The sequence below is a fragment of the Carcharodon carcharias genome, chromosome 1, assembly GCF_017639515.1.
Source record: "Carcharodon carcharias isolate sCarCar2 chromosome 1, sCarCar2.pri, whole genome shotgun sequence".
In the NCBI taxonomy this organism is placed as follows: domain Eukaryota; kingdom Metazoa; phylum Chordata; class Chondrichthyes; order Lamniformes; family Lamnidae; genus Carcharodon; species Carcharodon carcharias.
The window spans coordinates 149,448,892-149,468,795 of NC_054467.1; the positions used below are offsets into that span (position 1 = coordinate 149,448,892).

Genomic DNA, 19,904 nt, shown 5'->3' on the forward strand with positions numbered 1-19,904 from the left:
GCATAAAAGATTTTAAGATATTTAAAAATAATGGAAATAGGTGGGAAAAGAAAAATCTATATAATTTATTGGAAAAAAAAGGAAGGGGGCAACAGAAAGGGGGTGGGGATGGGGGAGGGAGCTCACGACCTAAAGTTGTTGAATTCAATATTCAGTCCGGAAGGCTGTAAAGTGCCTTTTCGGAAGATGAGGTGTTGTTCCTCCAGTTTGCGTTCGGCTTCACTGGAACAATGCAGCAAGCCAAGGACAGACATGTGGGCAAGAGAGCAGGGTGGAGTGTTAAAATGGCAAGCGACAGGGAGGTTTGGGTCTTTCTTGCGGACAGACCGCAGGTGTTCTGCAAAGCGGTTGCCCAGTTTACGTTTGGTCTCTCCAATGTAGAGGAGACCACACTGGGAGCAATGAGTGCAGTAGACTAAGTTGGGGAAATGCAAGTGAAATGCTGCTTCACTTGAAAGGAGTGTTTGGGCCCTTGGATGGTGAGGAGAGAGGAAGTGAAGGGGCAGGTGTTGCATCTTTTGCGTGGGCATGTGGTGGTGCCATAGGAGGGGGTTGAGGAGTAGGGGGTGATGGAGGAGTGGACCAGGGTGTCCCGGAGGGAGCGATCCCTACGGAATGCCGATAGGGGGGTGAAGGGAAGATGTGTTTGGTGGTGGCATCATGCTGGAGTTGGCGGAAATGGCGGAGGATGATCCTTTGAATGCGGAGGCTGGTGGGGTGATAAGTGAGGACAAGGGGGACCCTATCATGTTTCTGGGAGGGAGGAGAAGGCATGAGGGCGGATGCGCGGGAGATGGGCCGGACACGGTAAAGGGCCCTGTCAACGACCGTGGGTGGAAAACCTCGGTTAAGGAAGAAGGAGGACATGTCAGAGGAACTGTTTCTGAAGGTGGCATCATCGGAACAGATGCGACGGAGGCGAAGGAACTGAGAGAATGGGATGGAGTCCTTACAGGAAGCGGGGTGTGAGGAGCTGTTGCCGAGGTAGCTGTGGGAGTCGGTGGATTTGTAATGGATATTGGTTGACAATCTATCACCAGAGATTGAGACAGAGAGGTATATTTCCAAGTCAGGATGGTGAGTGGTTTGGAGGGGAACTTCCAGCTTGTAGAATTCCCATGCGTTTTCTGCCCTTGTCCTTCTAGATGGTAGTGGTCGTGGGTTTGGAAGATGCTGTCTAAGGAGCCTTGGTGAGTTCCTGCAGTGCATCTTGTAGATGGTACACACTGCTGCCAGTGGTTGCGAGAGTGAATGTTTGTTGATGGGGTGCCAGTGGGTTGTTTTCCCACCTATTTCCATTATTTTTAAATATCTTAAAATCTTTTATGCTTTCCCCACCCCCACTAGAGCTATACCTTGAGCACCCTACCATCCATTCTTAATTAGCACATTCGTTTAGATAATATCACCAACTTTAACACCTATGTGTTCTTTTGTTCTATTGTTGTTGACATCTTTTGATGATCTGCTTCTATCACTGCTTGTTTGTCTCTACAACCACACCCCCCCTCCACTTCTCTCTCTCTCTCTGCACCACCCCCCCCACACACCTTAAACCAGCTTATATTTCAACTCTTTCTTGGACTCGAACTCAAGTTCTGTCGAAGGGTCATGAGGACTCGAAACGTCAACTTTTTTCTTCTCCACCGATGCTGCCAGACCTGCTGAGTTTTTCCAGGTAATTCTGTTTTTGATTTGAGCAAGTGTGGCATTTTAAAACATTTTTTTACCCATCCCTAATTGTCTTTGCGAAGCTGATGGTGAGCTGCCTACTTGAACCACTGCAGTCCATGCAGTGTAAGTACAGCCACAATGCCGTTAGGGAGGGAGTTGCAGGATTTTGACCCAGTGACAGTGAAAGAATGGCAGTATATTTCCAAGTCAGGATGGTGAGTGGCTTGGAAGGGAACTTCCAGCTTGTAGAATTCCCATGCGTTTTCTGCCCTTGTCCTTCTAGATGGTAGTGGTCGTGGGTTTGGAAGATGCTGTCTAAGGAGCCTTGGTGAGTTCCTGCAGTGCATCTTGTAGATGGTACACACTGCTGCCAGTGGTGGAGAGAGTGAATGTTTGTGGATGGGGTGCCAGTGGGTTGTTTTATCCTGGATGGTGTCCAGCATCTTGAGTGTTGTTGGAGCTGCACTCATCCAGGAAAGTGGAGAGTATTCCATTACAATCCTGACTTGTGAATTGTAGATGGTGGACAGGCTTTGTGTAGTCAGGAAGAGAGTTACTCACCAGAGGATTCCTAGCCTCTAACCTGCTCCTGTAGCCAGTGTTTATATGGATAGTCCACTTCAGCTTCTGGTCAACGTAACCCCCTTAGGATGTCGATGGTGGAGGATTCAGTGATGGTAATACCATTGAATGTCAAGAGGCGATGGTTAAATTTTCTCTTGTTGGAGATGATCATTGCCTGGCACTTGTGTGTGGTGCAAATGTTACTTGCCATTTGTCAGCCCAAGCCTGGATATTGTCCGGGTCTTGCTGCATTTGGATATGGATGAATACAGTATCTGAGTTGTCGCGAATGGTGCTGAACATTGTGCAATCATCAGTGAACATCCCCACTTCTGACCTTATGATAGAAGGAAGGTCATTGATGAAGCAGTTGAAGATGGTTGGGCCAAGTACACTACCCTGAGGAATTCCTGCAGTGATGTCCTAGAACTGAGATGATTGACCTCCAAAAACCACAACCAACTTCCTTTGTGCCAGGTATGGCTCCACCCAGCTGAGAGATTTCCCCGATTCCTATTCACTGCAGTTTTGCTAGGGCTCCTTGATGCCACACATGGTCAAATGTTGCCTTGATGGCAAGGGCAATCATTTTCACCTCACCTCTGGCATTCAGCTCTTTTGTCTACGTTTGAACCAAGGGTGTAATGAAGTCGGGAATTGTGTGGCCATGGTAGAACCCAAACTGAGTGTCAGTGCGCAGGTTATTGCTAAGCAAGTGCTGCTTGTTGGCACTGTTGATGACCCCTTCCATCACTTTACTGATGATCGAGTGTAGACTGATGGGGCGGTAATCAGGTTGGATTTGTCCTGCTTTCTGTGTACAGGACATACCTGGGCAATTTTCCACATGGCTGGATAGATGTCAATGTTGTTGCTGTACTGGGACAGCTTGGCAAAAGGTGCAGCAAGTTCTACAGCACAAGTCTTCAGTACAATATCTCCATCCTCAATGGCGGAGGAGCCCAGCACATCAGTGCAAAAGACTGAAGCATTTGCTAAAATTTTCAGCCAGAAGTGCCAAGCGAGTGATCCATCTCGGCCTCCTCCAGAGGCATCACCAATGCCAGTCTTTAGCCAATTCAATTCACTCCACATGATATCAAGAAACGGCTGAAAGCACTGGATACTGCCAAGGCTGTGGGCCCTGAAAAATATTCCAGCAATTGTGCTGAGGTCTGGTGCTCCAGGACATGCTGCACCCCTAGCCAAGCTGTTCCAGTGCAGCTACAACACTGATACCTACCCAGCTATGTGGAAAATTGCTCAGGTAATTCTTGTACACAAAAAGCAGGACAAATCCAAAGCAGCCAATTATCGCCCCATCAGTCTACTCTCAATCATTAGTAAGTAACAGTCAACAACAGTGCTATCAAGTGGCACTTGCTTAGCAATACCTGCTCACTGATGTCCAGTTTGGGTTCCGCCAGGGTCACTCAGCTGCTGACCTTATTACACCCTTGGTTCAAACATGGATAAAAGAGCTGAACTCCCAAGGTGAGGTGAGAGTGACTGCCCTTGACATCAAGGCCACATTTGACTGAGTGTAGCATTAAGGAGTCAATGGGGATCAGAGGGAAAACTCTCCACTGGTTGGAGTCATATCAAGCACAAAGGAAGATGGTTGTCGTTGTTGGAGGTCAGTCATCTTAGCTCCAGGACATCACTGTAGGAGTTCCTCCTTAGCCATTTTCAGCTATTTCATCAATGACCTTCCTTCCATCATAAGGTCAGGTGTGGGGATGTTCGCTGATGATTGCATAATGTTTAGTACCATTCACGACTCCTCAGATACTAAAGCAGTCCATGTCCAAATGCAGCAAGACCAGGACAATATCCAGGCCTGGGCTGACAAGTGGCAAGTAACATTCGTACCACACAAGTGACAGACAATGACCATCTCCAACAAGGGAGAACCCAACCATCGCCCCTTGATGTTCAATGGCATTACCATCACTGAATCCCTCACTATCAGCATCCTGGGGGGTTACCATTGACTAGAAACTGAACTGAAATAGCCATATAAATACAGTGGCTACAAGAACAGGGCAGAGGCTAGGACTCGTGCGACAAGTGGCTTACCTCCTGGCTTCCCAAAGCCTGTTCACCATCAACAAGGCACAAGTCAGGAGTCTGATGGAATACTCCCCACTTGCCTGGATGAGTGCAGCTCCCACAAAACTCAAGAAGCTTGGCACCATCCAGGACAAAGCAGCCCACTTGATTGGCACCACATCCACAAACGTTCACTCCCTCCACCATCGGTACACAGTAGCAGCAGTGTGTACCATCTACAAGATGCAGTGTAGGAATTCACCAAGGCTCCTTAGACAGGACCTTCCAAACCCAAGGCCACTACTATCTAGAAAGACAAGGGCAGCAGATAAATGGGAACACCACCACCTGAAAGCTCCCCTCCAAGTCAATCACCATCCTGACTTGGAAATATATCGCAGTTTCTTCACTGTTGCTGGGTCAAAATCCTGGAACTTCCTTCCTAACAGCATTATGGGAGTACCCGCAGCACATGGACTGCAGTGGTTCAAGAAGGCAGCCCACCACCACCTTCTCAAGGGCAAGTAGGGATGGGCATTAAATGCTGGCCCAGCTCACGAAGCCCACATCCGTGAATGAATTATAAAAATAAACTATTGGATCAAAGCTTCAAGGATAGCTAGCAAAATTGAAGTCAACAGAAATCAGGGAGAACGTCCACACTGTTTGGAGTCATACCTGGCACAAAAGAAGCTGGTGATGGTTGTTGGAGGTCAATTGTCTCACCCCAGGACATTGCTGCAGAGTGCCTCAGGGTAGTGTCCTAGGCCCAGCCATCTTCAGCTACTGCATCAACACCATTCTCTCTAATACAAGGTCAAAGTCTAGATGTTCAGTAGCATTGGCAGCTCTTTAGCTACTGAAACAGACCTGGACAGCATTTGGCTTGTGCAAGTGGCAAATAACATTCGCACCACACAAGTGCCAGGCAATGACTACCTCCACCAAGAGAGACTCTAACCATCTCCCCATGACATTCACTGGCGTTACCATCACCAACTTCCTCTGTCAACATTCTGAGGGCTACCACTGACCAGAGACTTAACTGGACCAGCCATATAAATATTGTGGCTACAAGAGCAGTTTAGAGGCTGGGAATTCTGTAGCTAGTAACTCATTCACTCTCTCCACCACCAGTACACAGTAGCAGTAGCGTTTACTATTTACAAGATGCACCGCAGCAACTCCTCAAGGCTCCTTCAACAGCGTTTCCAAAACTTTTAACCTTTACCACCTGGAAGAACAAAGGCAGCAGGTGCATGGGAACACCTGTAATTTCCCCTCCAAGTCACACAATATCCTGATATGGAACTACAATGCCATTCCTTCACTGTCACTGGGTCAAAATCCTGGAACTCTTCCCTAGCAGCACTGTGTATACAACTTTCAACACAAGGATAGCGGTTCATGAAGGTGGCTTACCACCATCTTCTCAAGGGCTATTAGGGCAATAAATGCTGGCCTTGCTAGCGACACTCATATCCACGAATAATAATTATTTTCTGTAGCTGTTCACAACATTTTAATGATCTGTATATCGAGAGCACCAAGATTTTTGGACCCCCCCCCCACTGTTTCTCACTTTCACCATTTAGAAAGTACCATCTTCTATCCTTTTTAATTCCAATGTAGATAACTTGACATCTTCCTACATTATAATCCATTTGTCACAGTTTTGCTCATTCACTCAAACCACTAATATCGCTGTAACCTTATGCTTTGATCGTCACTACCTACAATGCTTTCTTTGTGCCATCAGTAAATTTGGATATGTGGTTTTCTATTCCATCATTTAAGTTTTTAGTAAGTACAGTGAACATTAGAGGCCACAACATAAATCCTTGTGGGACACCATTAGTCATATTCTGCCATTAAGATTACCTATTATCCCCTCCATATTCTGTCTCCTGACATTTAGCCTATTCATACTATGTAACTATCCTCTACTCATTTTGCAGGAGATATAATCCTGTTATGCTTGGGAGACTAGCTTGCTGTAGCTCATGTGTTAATGAGCTCTCTTTGCTGTAGTTTGAGTAAATTAAAGCACAGGTCCTGACCATCCTCTAACTCATTGATTGACACAGTGGGGTCAATAATCATTATGTTAATTAGGTTGTAAAAGCATATATTTGTCCCAATGAAAACACAGGTGGAATCTTCTGTTCTCGCTGGTAGCGAGCTTGTGGGTGGGAAGGGCATGTAATGAGGCGGATGGTGGCATACTGGAACACTGCCATCTTCCTGCCTCCACCAGAATTAAGTTCCAGGCAGGAAGGCCCCTGGTTGACTTTCCTGCCTCACCGGCTACTGAGGCCCTTAAATGGCCAACTAATGACCACTTAAGGACTTCATCGTGCCACCGTTGGTATTAACTCAACTGCGGGTGGGCCTGTCACCATGCGGCATGCAGATCAGCTAAAACCATGTAGCCAGCTTCTCACCTCCATGGAGCGGGGCCCCTCAATCAAAAGCACTTCAGTGGCTGATCGAGGGAGTGGACATCAGGAAGGAGGGGCCCACTGAGAGTCAGCACCTGCTCTTTCTGCCAACCCCTCTGCACCCCTCTTCCTGCAGCTCGCACCTCCAAGACCATGAATAACACAGCACATTTTTTTTTTTACAGATCACTCACGTCATGAATAGAAGACTACTGAAACTAAAATTATTCCAAATATGGATCTGCTATAATTTTCGATAATTTTGGTCACTTTTCTGCTCCATAGATTATTTTCCAAATAGCTTTGCTGAGTTGAAACAATATATTATGTAAGATATCAGACATATTGGAATTTTGAGATATGAACATTTAATTGCCCCAAAGTATTGAGGTACCATAGGTTAGCCTTGATCAAATATAATTAGCTCTGCAAAGTTTCAAAGTAGTTGCAATTTAATACACTGCTATATTTTTCAGACCACTTTAATTTTAGCAATGAATTATTTTTTCATAAAGCAGTGGCACCATCTCCTGGAGTAAAAAAGAAGCAACAAGATCTCCAACACTGGTCTATTGATGAGATATAAATATGCAACAGGTCACTAACCTGTAAAACTATACTCTACATGAGTGGTTGGTTTGATAGTGAGCACCTTAGGCTCAGTAAACTCCCTGTTCCTGAGGAGAATGGAGGCCATGGCTTGAACATTACTGTTATAGGCCATTACTATAAGCAAGTGCAGCAGCAGTCGCTTACAATGTTCATACACTTCAGGATGCTGGTGATCAAATCCTGCACAGACAGACAAGAAAAGGAGATAATTTGTGGTTTGTTATCAACTATAAATTCAATTCAACCTGATTTCTTTTCAAAACTGTGTATTCTCTTAATAATCTTAAAACAAGTATTTTATTTTACGTTACCTCAAATTCTAAAACATTTCTGGATTAGTATAATTAATTACAAAAAAAATCTAATTTGTTGTACTGTAGACATTTTTTCTGTTATTATAGCTCAGTTGGGTAGCTGACTAGCACATGGTTCAGAATAATGGCAACAGCATGGGTTTGATTCCTATCTGGGTGAGGTAAAGTTAGGACTTGCCTCCTCATCCTGCTCCTGAGTCCTCGCCCTGCTCCTGAGTGTGGAAGGCAATGGCAAACAACCACTTACAAAGAACTGCCAAGAAAACAGCTCAGGATGATGCATCAGCAAACAATGAGCTAAGGGCCTGCCTTCAGGCAGAGCACACATGCATGTATGAATGAAGGAATGAATGAATGAATGATAGGTTAAATTTGTTTGTGAATATTTCAAACCCAAACATAAAAAGATAAACAAATGTCTAGAATTATTGAAAGGGTTGCACTCTTCAATATACAAAGTCAAGCAAATATGTACACAAAAATGCAGGAGAGGGATATATGTGCATAAATCATTGAAGGTGGCAGCACAAGTTAAGAATGTGGTTAATAAAGCATACAGTATCGTAGGCTTTATTAAAACAGGCACAGAGTGTAAAAGCAAGAAGGTTATGTTAAACTTGTATAAAGCGCTGCTTCAGCCTCAGCTGGATTATTGCCTTCGGTTCTGGGTGCCAGACTTTAGAAAGGATTTAGAGACAGTGCAGAAAAGATTCATGAGAATGGTATGTTGAAATCTGTAGTTTCAAAGTTTTTTTTTGAGGCAGGCCCTAACTGAAAATGGAAACTGACCCTCCCAGTTTTAAGGATATGAAAACAAACTGGAAACCAAAACTTCTGGGGAGATTGAATTTAGTTGACCCTACATAAAGCACACAGAGCCATCCAAGCTCAACAGAAGCAGTTGATGAGTCCAGTGGTACCGACAAGCTGAAGAAGAGGCCAGATGCAGAAGCTGCGAACAAGTAGCTGCAACTGTTTCTCTTACTTGCAGGTTACATTGGTGTATCCATGCCATCTAGGCCAAGTTGAGGAGGTTCTACAGTTTTGGGCCATTTTTGGTTAAGACTGTGCCTGTGGAACTCAGGTTGGTTGTGCACTGCTGTCAGCTGGGGATCAGACTAGACAGATCAGAGCTGAAATTCTTTGTAGGGAAACAGAGTTTTGAAAGACTTTGTGACTGAACTTGATTACCTAGAAACTGTCTGGGCTGCTGAGCCCATTTGTAAGATCTATCTTAGTTGAATCTGCCATTGAAGGTGTAATTTATAGTTTAAAATAAACCATAATTTGCCTGTTAATTCATGTTTAACTTATGGTGATTCTTGGTTATAGGGTATCGATGATTAGCAAAGATAGTATTTAAGTTTGCTTTGTTCGACTCTTGTATAATAAACATTCTTCTGTTTTTGAAACATGGAATCTTGTGACTCCATTCTTTTAGTAAATAATTAGGATTTCGAATTTGTTTTTTTAAAAAAAGTTACTGGCCTCTACTGAGATCGTAACAATGGTACCAGGAATGAGGAACTTCAATTACATAAATAGAGTGTTGGGACTGTTTACCTTGGAGAAGAGAAGGCTGAGAGGAGGTTTGATAGAAGTGTTCAAAATCACGAGGGGTCTGGAAAAAGTAGATAGGGAAAAACTGTTCCCATTGGTGGGAGGATCAAGAGCCAGAGGGCACAGATTTAAGATTTAAGGCAAAAGAAGCAATGGCAATATGAGGAAAATTTTTTTCATGCAGTGTGGGGTTAGGATGTGGAATGCACTACCTAAAATGTGGTGAAAGCAGGTTCAATTCAAAAGGAATTGGATTATTCTCTGAAAAGGAAGAATGTGCAGGGCAACAGGAAGAAAGTGGGGGAATGGCACTAGGTGAATTGCTCCCTCAGAGAGCCAGCATAGACACAACGGACCAAATGCTCTCTGTCTGTGCTGTAACCATTATGAGATTCTTTGAAATTTTAACACATCAGCATGTACAGAATCGGTAAACAGGGTGTAATTGCTTTCACATGTGTTCAAAAGCAACACTGTTTGGCTTGTTTCCAATTCACTGCTTGGCTTGTTTCCAATTCCCCCCTTCCTTTTATAGAATATATTAGTAAAAATCATATTCTTTATGATTGCTACTACGCTTGTGACTTTGCTGAATTAATGAAGAGAGGTAACTTTCCTATAACATTGTCTAAATTTAGTTTCTCTTTGATGGTACGGCTGAAATTAGCATGCAGGAAATTACGGGCCCTTATTTGATCAACCTGTCCTAGATCACCCTAACAATAGTATCCTGTGCCAGTGGTTAAAGCAAAACATTTTTACTTTCTAATTACCTATAAATATTGCATGAAGCAAAAGATGCATGTAGTTCCCCCATTCCACCTTTACGCTGTGATCAACTATTAGATCTGTTAGAAGGATCACTGCTATGTTACACCTAAGAAAAAAAAAGTTGCAGTTTTAGAACCATAGGAAAGAAATGCAACTGTGTAAAATATTAGCAATAGATTTCTGAAAATTGAAACAATTTAACTGCTGAATTTTTACAGCATAGATTCATTTAATTGCAAGACAGATCATTGACAATCCCAGTGAGGAGGAGCGACATACAAAAATGGATTACTAAAACAAGTTTATATACTGGAAAATATTCACTCATTTAAACGAAACATACTGAACATTTTACTCAGTAGTTCTATAAGACAAATCCAAAATATCTGTCTGTTTTCCTCCCTTACGAATTCTTATGGTCACTGAGAAACAGGACATCAGTACTAGGGAATGGAACACTTCCATTCTAATGATTTTTTGCCACCTTGTGGAGTACAGCTGTTACTGAGTCTTGACTATAGCTTGTTGGTTCCCACAGCATATGGGTTCAAAAATAACTACTTTTCTGATAAGGTCAGTGCAAATAATTTAAAAGAAGCTTTGAAGCAGGCAAAAATAACTCACATCAACCGTGGAAAAAAATGTACTCTACAGGAAGGTCATCCACTTGACTTCATCATAAGCTAATCTAAGTGTTTTTTGCTTATCCGAACTGTGGCACTAAAATACTGTGTCAATTAAAAATCCAACATGGATGACATGGAAACAAGTTAGTTCACACCCATTCTAGGAATTTAACTTGCCGTTGCGTTCCTCCACACTGGCTACATAATATGCTGAATACATATGGCTTCGGTAATTTCGTATATAGGATGTTGGAATCATTTAATTGTAAGTTTGTACAAAGCATTCATGTATTATCTAAATACGCTGTTCACTGACCTCTGCAGTGGTACCCCTGGGGTACCAGTCTCAGGCAGATAATCAGCCAGTGGCGACCAACTTCCGCCAGTGGGAGGAAATGGCAATGGTTCGGCTTTGTTGAGCTCCATCACTTTCAGCCTCCAGTTTGCATAAATGGGCATAGAGTCACCTATTAAATACACAGAATGGGATAGTGGAATTAGCACAGGCACTTGAAATGGCAGACTGAAGTTCCTTCCCAGGCACCAGAATAGTCTTTAGCATTTTACATACTATATGTAAAATGAATACTCCTTGCATTCAGATTCAGTTGAACAATAAGGAAATAGGATTAGAAGATGAGACAGTGTCTTGCAAATCTTAATAATATATTTGCTAAAATTTACATTTCTAGAATTATAAATTATTTACAAATACAGGTTATATGATCTTAACCATTAATGATGTAATTGCCCAGTAGGCTTACAGTCCAAATACCAAATGTTATATGCTTGAAGCCTTAAAGGGGTTTCACGTTGATCTAGAAAATGCTTTATAATATATTTTGAGATTATTTTACGCACTCTTCTCCTCTTCATAGGATCCTCCAGAGCTGCTGCTGTAACGAGACTCAAGCCGGTGATGCTGCCGGTTTAGGTTACTATTCAGCCCACTATAGATATCGGGATGTCCATAACTATTTAGAAAAAACAATTAATTTAATATATGGTCCACATATGTGTACGTGTAAAACTTAGAAACAAAAGTTCATGCAAAGTTTTTAATTTCATGACAATTTGCATACTTCCTCCTTAAATTATTTTAGATGAAAGATTTTGATGCTACCCCATCAGTCTGCTTTTGATCGACAACAAAGTGACGGAAGGTGTTGTTGACAGTGCTAGCAAGCTGCACTTATTCTGCAATAATCTGCTCACCAAAGCTTAGTTTAGTTTCCAGCGGGACCACTCAACTCCTGACCTCATTACTGCCTTGGTCCAAACATGGACAAAAGCACTGAATTCAAGAGGTAAGGTGAGTGTGACTGCTCTTGATATCAACACAGCTTTTGACTGAGTATGCCATCAAAAAGCGCTAACAAAGCTGGAGTCAATGGGAATTGGGGTGGAAAGTTATCCACTGGTTGGAGTCATACCTAGCATGTAAGGAAGATGGTTGTGGTTGTTGGAGGCCAATCATCTCAGTCCCAAGACTTCACTGCAGGGGTTCCTCAGGGAGTATCCTAGACCCAACCACCTTCAGTTGCTTCAATGACCTTCCCTCCATTATAAGATCAGAACTGGCAATGTTCACTAATACTCAGTATACAACTACCTGGCAATGACAACCTCCAACAAGAGGGAATCTAACCATCTCCCCCTGACAGTTAATGCCATTACCATTGCTGAATTCCCCACCAGTAACATCCTGGGTGTTACTGTTGACCATAAACTTATCTGGGCTAGCCATATAAATACAGTGGCTACAAGAGCAGATCAGAGGTCAGGAACACTACAGTGTGAAACTCGCCTCCTGACTCTCCAAAGCCGGTCTACTATCTAAAAGGTACAAGTCAGGAGTGTGATGGAACACTCTCCACTTGCCTAGATGTATGCGGATGCAATAACACAAGAAGTTTGACACAATCCAGGATGAAGCACTCTGCTTAGTCGGCAATCAATCCACCATCTTAAACAAACATTCACTCCCTCCACCACTGACGCACAGTGGCAGCAGTGTGTACTATCTACAAGATGCACTGTAGCAACTTACCAAGGCTCCTTCAAAAGCACCTTCCAAACCCACAACCTCTACCACCTAGAAGGACAAGGGCAGCAATCGCATGGGAACACCCACACGCCATTCTAATTTGGAACTATATCGCTGTACCTTCACTGCTGCTAGGTAAAAGCCCCAGAGCTTTCTGGGCTGCAGCAATACGACAACTCACCACCATTCTCAAGGGTACTTAGGGATTAGTAACAAATGCTGGCCTTGCCAGCAATACTCACGTACCATGAAAGAATTTTTAAAAAGAATGCTTAACAGCGATGTTACAACATACTGTACACCAGATTGGACAGAAGGTAAGTTTGGATCAGTAAATGCCCTTTGGAGCCAATGACATTTGAGACGGATCAATTGCTATGCTCTCTCAAAGACACGCAAGTGCACAGCAACCCAGAAGGTGCATGTAGGCCACTTACAAGTCATCCCATTTAAGATAAGATACGAGCACACCATTGTAAATTTAAAGGTAAATTGAAATGACAGGCACTGCAAGCAAAAAGAGAACAATGGTCAATATGTAAAGAAGGGTGAGTCAGCCCAGGACATCCTTGTGTTCCTCTTTACTGAATCATTAAGGCATTGACGAGATGAAGGATGTGGACGAAGTCAAAAGAAGTAAGGCACCAGGGGAAATAAAGAAAATAAAGTCTAGCATTTACACAGTACCTTTTACTAGCTCAGGAATTCCCAAAGTCTTTAACATCAGTGAAGTATGTTTGCTGTTTAGTCATTGTTGTAATGTAGGAAATTAGCTAATCAATTTACGCAGAGCAGACTCCCAAAAACAGTAATGAAATAAATGACTAGATCGTCTATTGTAGGTGTTGGTTGAGGAATAAATGTTGGTCAAGATACTGGGCAAATTCCCCTGCTCTGCCTCAAAGAAAATGAGATAGAAGCAGATGAAAAATAGTGAGAACCAGCTCTACAGAGATATTAGAGGCAGATAAAACAGCAACTTAATTTTCAACTTCAACACAATTGCCAAATTAATAAACCCACAAAAATTTCAAGAAATTACAATACAGTATTTTTTTGAAACAGAAGTACATACTTATCATCAATAGCAGAATCCTTTGTTAGCTTACTATCCTGATTACCATCATGCCCAGCCACCATTGTATTGCTGCTGGAAGTGGTACCTGCACATAACAGAAATGGATAAGAAATTGAAGGAGTCAAATTGAAGAAATGCAATTTTACCATGAAATAATAAACCAGAATTAAGAAAAAAATTAATATATAAAACTTCACTATTAAATTACAAGTGTATGAAAAATGTCAATCCGTCTGTAAACTTCATAAGTGACAGACTGGATTTTGTCTCTAAGCTAAATTATAATCAAGTATACTTCTCAACTTTCCTTTGTTGCATTTGCCAGTTATTTCGTTCATTAATGTTCCTAACTAAGTTGCAGACAATTCTAAGTCACATATGTATTTTCATTCAACGATACTATTTGCTTTTTCTTGAAAACAAGTAAAAGGATCTTTAAAAAGCAAAGTGGATTTAAATTTACCAGAAGCAAACCTGATCACCTCAATGGTCGACACTCAGCTGTACGTAAAATTTGGAGTCATTTAAACTTGTAGTACTGATGACAATAAGTCCGTAGACACATATATAGAGCGAATTATTTTGTTAATTAAACCCCATGACATTGAAAAATGGAAATTGCTGAACGAAGACAACCAAGGTTCATCAAGTTTGCCTTAAAGCATCCTGACGGTTGCATAACACAATTATAAGAAAGACAAAGAGAATTTGCTTCCAATGCTTGAAGGGTCAATAAACTAGAGGCACAAATTTAAGGCGATTGATGAAAGAACCAGAGGTGACATTTTATGCAACAAATCATTAGGATTTGGAATGCACCTTCCTCAAAAAAAAAGAAAAAAATTACAGTAATATGGGGAAGGAGCAAGGGAGTGGGACTAATGGGATTGTTCACCCAAAGAGCTGGCACAGGCTTGGTAGGTTAAATGGCTTCCTATGCTGTACTGTGCTACAGTTCTATGAATTACTTTTGAATTCTATTTGTTATGTTGGAAAATAGCAGCAAGCTTGCACAAAGCAAGGTCCAAGCAACAGTATATGAGTAACATTTTAGTAGCGTTGATTGAGAAATAAATGTTGGCTAAGATACCAGGAGAAATCTTCTGTTCTTCTTTGAATATCATTGGATCCTTTAGGCCATATGCCTAGATAGTCAGAAAGCACCTCAGTTCAAAAGACAGTACCCCTGACAATGTATGATTTTCTCAGTAATGGACTGAAGTGTCATCCTAGGTTGTGTGTTCAATTCCTAGCCTTCTGACTCAGAGGTGAGTGTGCTACCAATTGAACCAAACTGAAACAAAGTGTGCGCAGAACCAAGTCATTGTTTGAAAGTTCAGGCTTAACAGGTAAGGGTGGATCTAAACATAAGTACTTGGGCATTAATCTCAAAGGATAATTATCCAGTTTATATTGGTTACAGGTGCTAGATCTCAATATTTCTCCTCCTTCTTTCCGAATCAACAAGCTGCTGAAGTTTAGGAGTTATCGAATTCAACAGTGTGACAAACCCCAATTCAATCGACCCAAGATAAAGAAGGTTTTACAATAAAACCTACATATAAGGGCATCAGCTGAGAACAAAGCTCTGTATATGTTGCATTCAATAATGCAAGGTTTTTTTTTAAAAAAAAACAGCTTCTGGTATTAACTGAGGCCCTTGCATGAAGAATTGACTGGGGTTGGTGGGGGGTGGGGGGGGGGGGGGGGGGGGGGGGGGGTGAAGTGGGAAAGAAAAAAGGCGGTCGCCTCAAGTTCTTCCAGGAGCTAATAATAGCTTCATTTCAAACCAATTCTTCAGCCACGTGAAAAGCAGAACTGAACACCACATTCTGGTAACCTATAAGCTCATTCCAATTACATCAACTGGATGAAAACAGCTCAAAAATCTCACTCAAACCTCAAATGCTGATTGGTGCAACTGCAGGTCTGAGATAAGAGGACACACCTCCCTGATCACAGTGCTCCTTGGATCAGCTAATTAATACAAATGGAATGTTGTTGTTTATTGCAAGGGGGATGGAATATAAAAATAGGGAGGTCTTGCTACATTTGTATAGAGCGTTCGTGAGGCTATATTTGAAGTACAATGTACAGTTTTGGTCTCCTTATTTAAGAAAGGATATAAATGGATTAGAAAGAGTTCAGAGAAGGTTCACTCAATTGATACCTGGTATTGGGATGGGGATGGGGGTGGTGGGGCAGCAGTTATCTTATGAGGAAAGGTTGGACAGGCTAGGCCTGTATTCATTGGAGTTTAGCAGAATAAGAGGTGATCTTTTTGAAGTTCTGAGGGGACTTGATAGGGTGGATTCTGAAAAGGTGTTTTCCCTTGTGAGGGTGACTAGAACTAGGGGACACAGTTCAAAAATAAGGGGTCGCCCATTTAAGGCAGAGAGGAGGATAATTTTTTCTCTCAGAGCATTGAGTGTCTTTAGAACTCTCTTCCCCAGAGAGTGGCGGAGGCAGGGTCATTGAATATTTTTAAGACAGAGATAAACAGATTCTTAACTAACAAGGGAATCAAAGGGTTTCAGGGGTACATGGAAATGTGGAGTTGAGACCACAATCAGATCAGCCATGATCTTATTAAATGCGGAGCAGGCTTGAAGGGGCCGAATGGCCTACTCCTGCTCCTAATTTGTATGTTTGTACTACATTTCTAGATGCGCTCTTTACTATAGGCTGTAGAAAAGACCAGAGCTTCCAATTCGTCATGTTACAGACCATGACTTGACCAGTGCTTTAAACTGTCATTCTAGACAAGATGAATCTCTGAACACAATTGTTTTAAATAAAAGATTGGAACTACCATATTTATTCTAAAATCAACTGAGCCAATTCTTCCCACCTTGAAGAAAAACACCTCCCAACAAGATTTGAATCAAACTCCCTGACTGAAGGCAGTGGGACAGGAGAAACTTGATACTGATCACAAGAAAGCTTGCCAAAGTTTCATAATGCAGACCCAGAAAAGTTTTCCTTTTTCACTCTTCGTTTATAGCACAGTATTCATCAATGACACTGTGAGGAAGCTCATGTGAGTTCAGATTGTACTAAAATTCCTGTCTCCTTAACTTTTCCTTAGCTGAGCTATAGGCTCATAAATAGCTAAGTACAGACTAAATAACAAAAAAAAAGGATCTGTTCTTTTGTGTACAAGTGATAAAGGTTTGAGACTTAAAAATATCAACTTTGGTATCCTGCCAAATGAAAGTTACCTGAGGCGATGGAGGGAATTTTGTAGCTAGAGGTGATGCGGTAGTAGGGTGGGTTGTCCATGTGAATAACAGCCGAGCTAACCGGATCAGTCAGTTGCAGTTCTGCCACTAGCTCCTCCAACAACTGCATCGTTTTATCTCTGCCCAGATACACAACTACTTTTTTGATCTGTGTAGGACAAACACAAAAACTATTTTTGTAACATTCTCAAACAAAGTTTTTCTTGTGATTTCTGCAGACTCAATTTTTCCACCTTCTCAGTGAACTAGATTATTGAATCCAAGGTGTTACATAGCAGTAACAAATTCTGTTGTGTTATTACTCCATAAAATCATACTCAATTTAACAATATTACAATAAACAATGTTGGAATATTTGATGAACTCAATATAGTTTAATTCTACATTGATCTGATCTATTAGTATTTTAGGACAACTTAGTTTTTCCCTTTTTGTGGAGGCACAGTTATCACCAAATTCATTAAGTAAATGGGGCAGGACATGCTATACAGCACACACTATACTGCACACAACCCAGTAACAGTCAATGGTGCAGCACTGCTGCTACCATTACATGTAGAGAAAGAATGTTTAATACAGATTGAAGAAATATTTATTCCTAAGCAAAGATTTTACAGTTTCAACAGGCTATTGAGCGATATCACCAATAAGTGATAATCCTGAACAGCATTATTACACTCTGCCATCGTGAGTATGAAACATTCAACTGTGGAGCTAGTAGAAAGCAAAATAAGGTAGCAAGAGAGAAAGAAAAAATAATAAAGGAAAAGGAAATGGAGCAATGAAAAGCAAAAAAAAAATCAAAGAAAAATACAAAATGAAAGTAAAACTGGGTGACTGTCCACCCAACTAGCAAATTCAGTAAACTTGACTGAGTGTATTAAATTTGTAGGATAGTGTTGCAGCTGATTACTTACATCCAGTCTACTTTTTAACAATAACATTTCCTGGGTTTTTCTCCTTCAACTACAATTTGCCTGTCATTTCTTAGTATTATTTTCAAGTACAAGTATGGAGTTTTCTAGTATTTATAACCACGTCCATCATTCAAATCTTTGTATTCTATTATTGCTGACAATTTTGTCATCTCATCTAGTGTCTTGTTACAATGGATGGCTATCATTAAACTATACTTGGCGAAATTCACTCTATACAGCAACATTGAAATAAACGAAGATGATGCAGCACCAAGTATGGTTTGTATTGTGGGGTCCCAAAAGAAACAGTCAGGAGCAACACCACCACAAAATAAAATGACTTTAGGATGTCCCAAAGTACTTTATAGCCAATAAAGTATTTTTTTAAAGTGTAGTCAGTGCTGTAATGTAGAAAATGCAGCAGCCAATTTGCACACAAGTTCCCAACAACAGCAATGATATAACGACTAGATAATCTGCTTTGGTGATATTGGTTGATGGGCAATGGCAAGGAACTATCATATTTTTCCGAATATTATGTTTGTGTGTGTGTGTGTGTGTGTGTGTGTGTATATATGGTTGTGTGTGTGGCTAATTTAATTAAACTACAGACGAATAGATAGCATGGTTTAAAGTATCAAAGGAGTTAGGTGCAAAACAGGTATTTGAAATGGAGATGAGTAAGCAAGGGCGAGGTCAGTAGACACAGTGTGAATGGAATTTGCTTTTTTAGATAAGTGAATAAGTGTTGATTTTCGAAGGGACATGAAAAATGTTTACAACTGGCAAGATAAATAAGGCAATGTTATTGCGTTGATTTTTCCCAAAAGTGCTGGCCATATTGATAACATGAAAGATTTATGTATTCTGGGAAAAGTAACTTCTAAAGGCAGGCTGAAACAATAGGATTTACAAATTAAAAGCGGTAAAATATATTTAAAGAAGGATGGAAGGCTGTGTGAAGTGTGGCCGTGTGAGATCTTGAAAGGTGACTGTGTGAAACAGACTTGGGGGAAAAACCTCTAGCCACCCTGCAGAAGTTTGTTGTTCTAGTAACCAAAGTTGTGTTAAAAGCCTTTGGAATTCCATTGTCCAGTGGATGCTGTGGTAATATTGCTGGATGACTCTTGTGGTAATATTGCTAGCTGAATTTATAAATTTGGAATCTATCTGGATGTTCCCTTAAAGCGGGCGTGTAGTTGGGAGTCTAATTAAGTAGGAATTTTTGGAACAGTTATAACTGTGTAACTGTAACCTTGTGTGTGTTTAAGTTTGTTCTTCTATTGTTAATAAATGTTTTAATTTCATCTTCAAAATCTCTAAAGGTGGTAGTGGACTCTTTACTTCTGACTTCAGTGCCTTCTTGTATTAAATACAAATCGCAAAACTGGTGTGATAGCATGGCCAATTTTCCCTTGTGGATTTGGTCAGCCTGGCAAATACCACCTGCCCGACATCAGCGCATGGCATCGTGATATTTTGGTCGATGGGCGCACTATGCAGCGGGACGACGATTTTGAGGGGCCCGTGCGAACTTCCTCAAGGGACCAACAAGCAGGTGGGTAGGTGATTTTTGTACAAACCTCATCCAGTGGCGGGATGAGGTTTGATAGCGGTTTTAAAAACGTTTAATAAAGTTCTTGTTTATTTCATTAACATGTCCCATCTCGTGTGACATTTTCACATGAGAGGGACATGTTAATGAATTTTTTATTGTTCCTATTTTTTATATTTGCCAGCCTTTCAGCGATCTCCCTGAGGCAACACTTTGCTTAATTGGCCCGCCCACTTAAAATGGCAGCGGGGCCCGTTTCAGTGGTGGCGATTGGCTGCCTGCCGCCGAGCCGGTGGTGCCCGCCCGCCCATCAAGGGCAAAATTCTGCCCTATGTTGGCAGTATTGAAAGTAACAAATGAAAAACTGAGGTAAAATGTACAAGAAAACGAGAATTTTTTTTTATTCATTCATAGGATGTAGGTGTCACTGGCTAAGCCAGCATTTACTACC

General features: G+C 41.5%; 1 protein-coding gene across 12 annotated transcripts in view; it reads right to left on the reverse strand.

Annotated features, from left to right (window-relative positions):
• The window catches only part of fryl (furry homolog, like), a 634,639-nt gene that overhangs the window by 150,082 nt on the left and 464,653 nt on the right, over window positions 1-19,904 (reverse strand). For all 12 annotated transcript variants that reach the window (XM_041198439.1, XM_041198448.1, XM_041198467.1 and 9 more), the window contains 6 exons: window positions 16,961-17,129; window positions 13,737-13,824; window positions 11,476-11,588; window positions 10,931-11,081; window positions 9,991-10,094; window positions 7,338-7,523 (listed from right to left, as the gene is read on the reverse strand). In XM_041198439.1, the coding sequence (XP_041054373.1) occupies window positions 7,338-7,523; window positions 9,991-10,094; window positions 10,931-11,081; window positions 11,476-11,588; window positions 13,737-13,824; window positions 16,961-17,129 (811 nt within the window). The remainder of the gene's footprint in view (window positions 1-7,337; window positions 7,524-9,990; window positions 10,095-10,930; window positions 11,082-11,475; window positions 11,589-13,736; window positions 13,825-16,960; window positions 17,130-19,904) is intronic.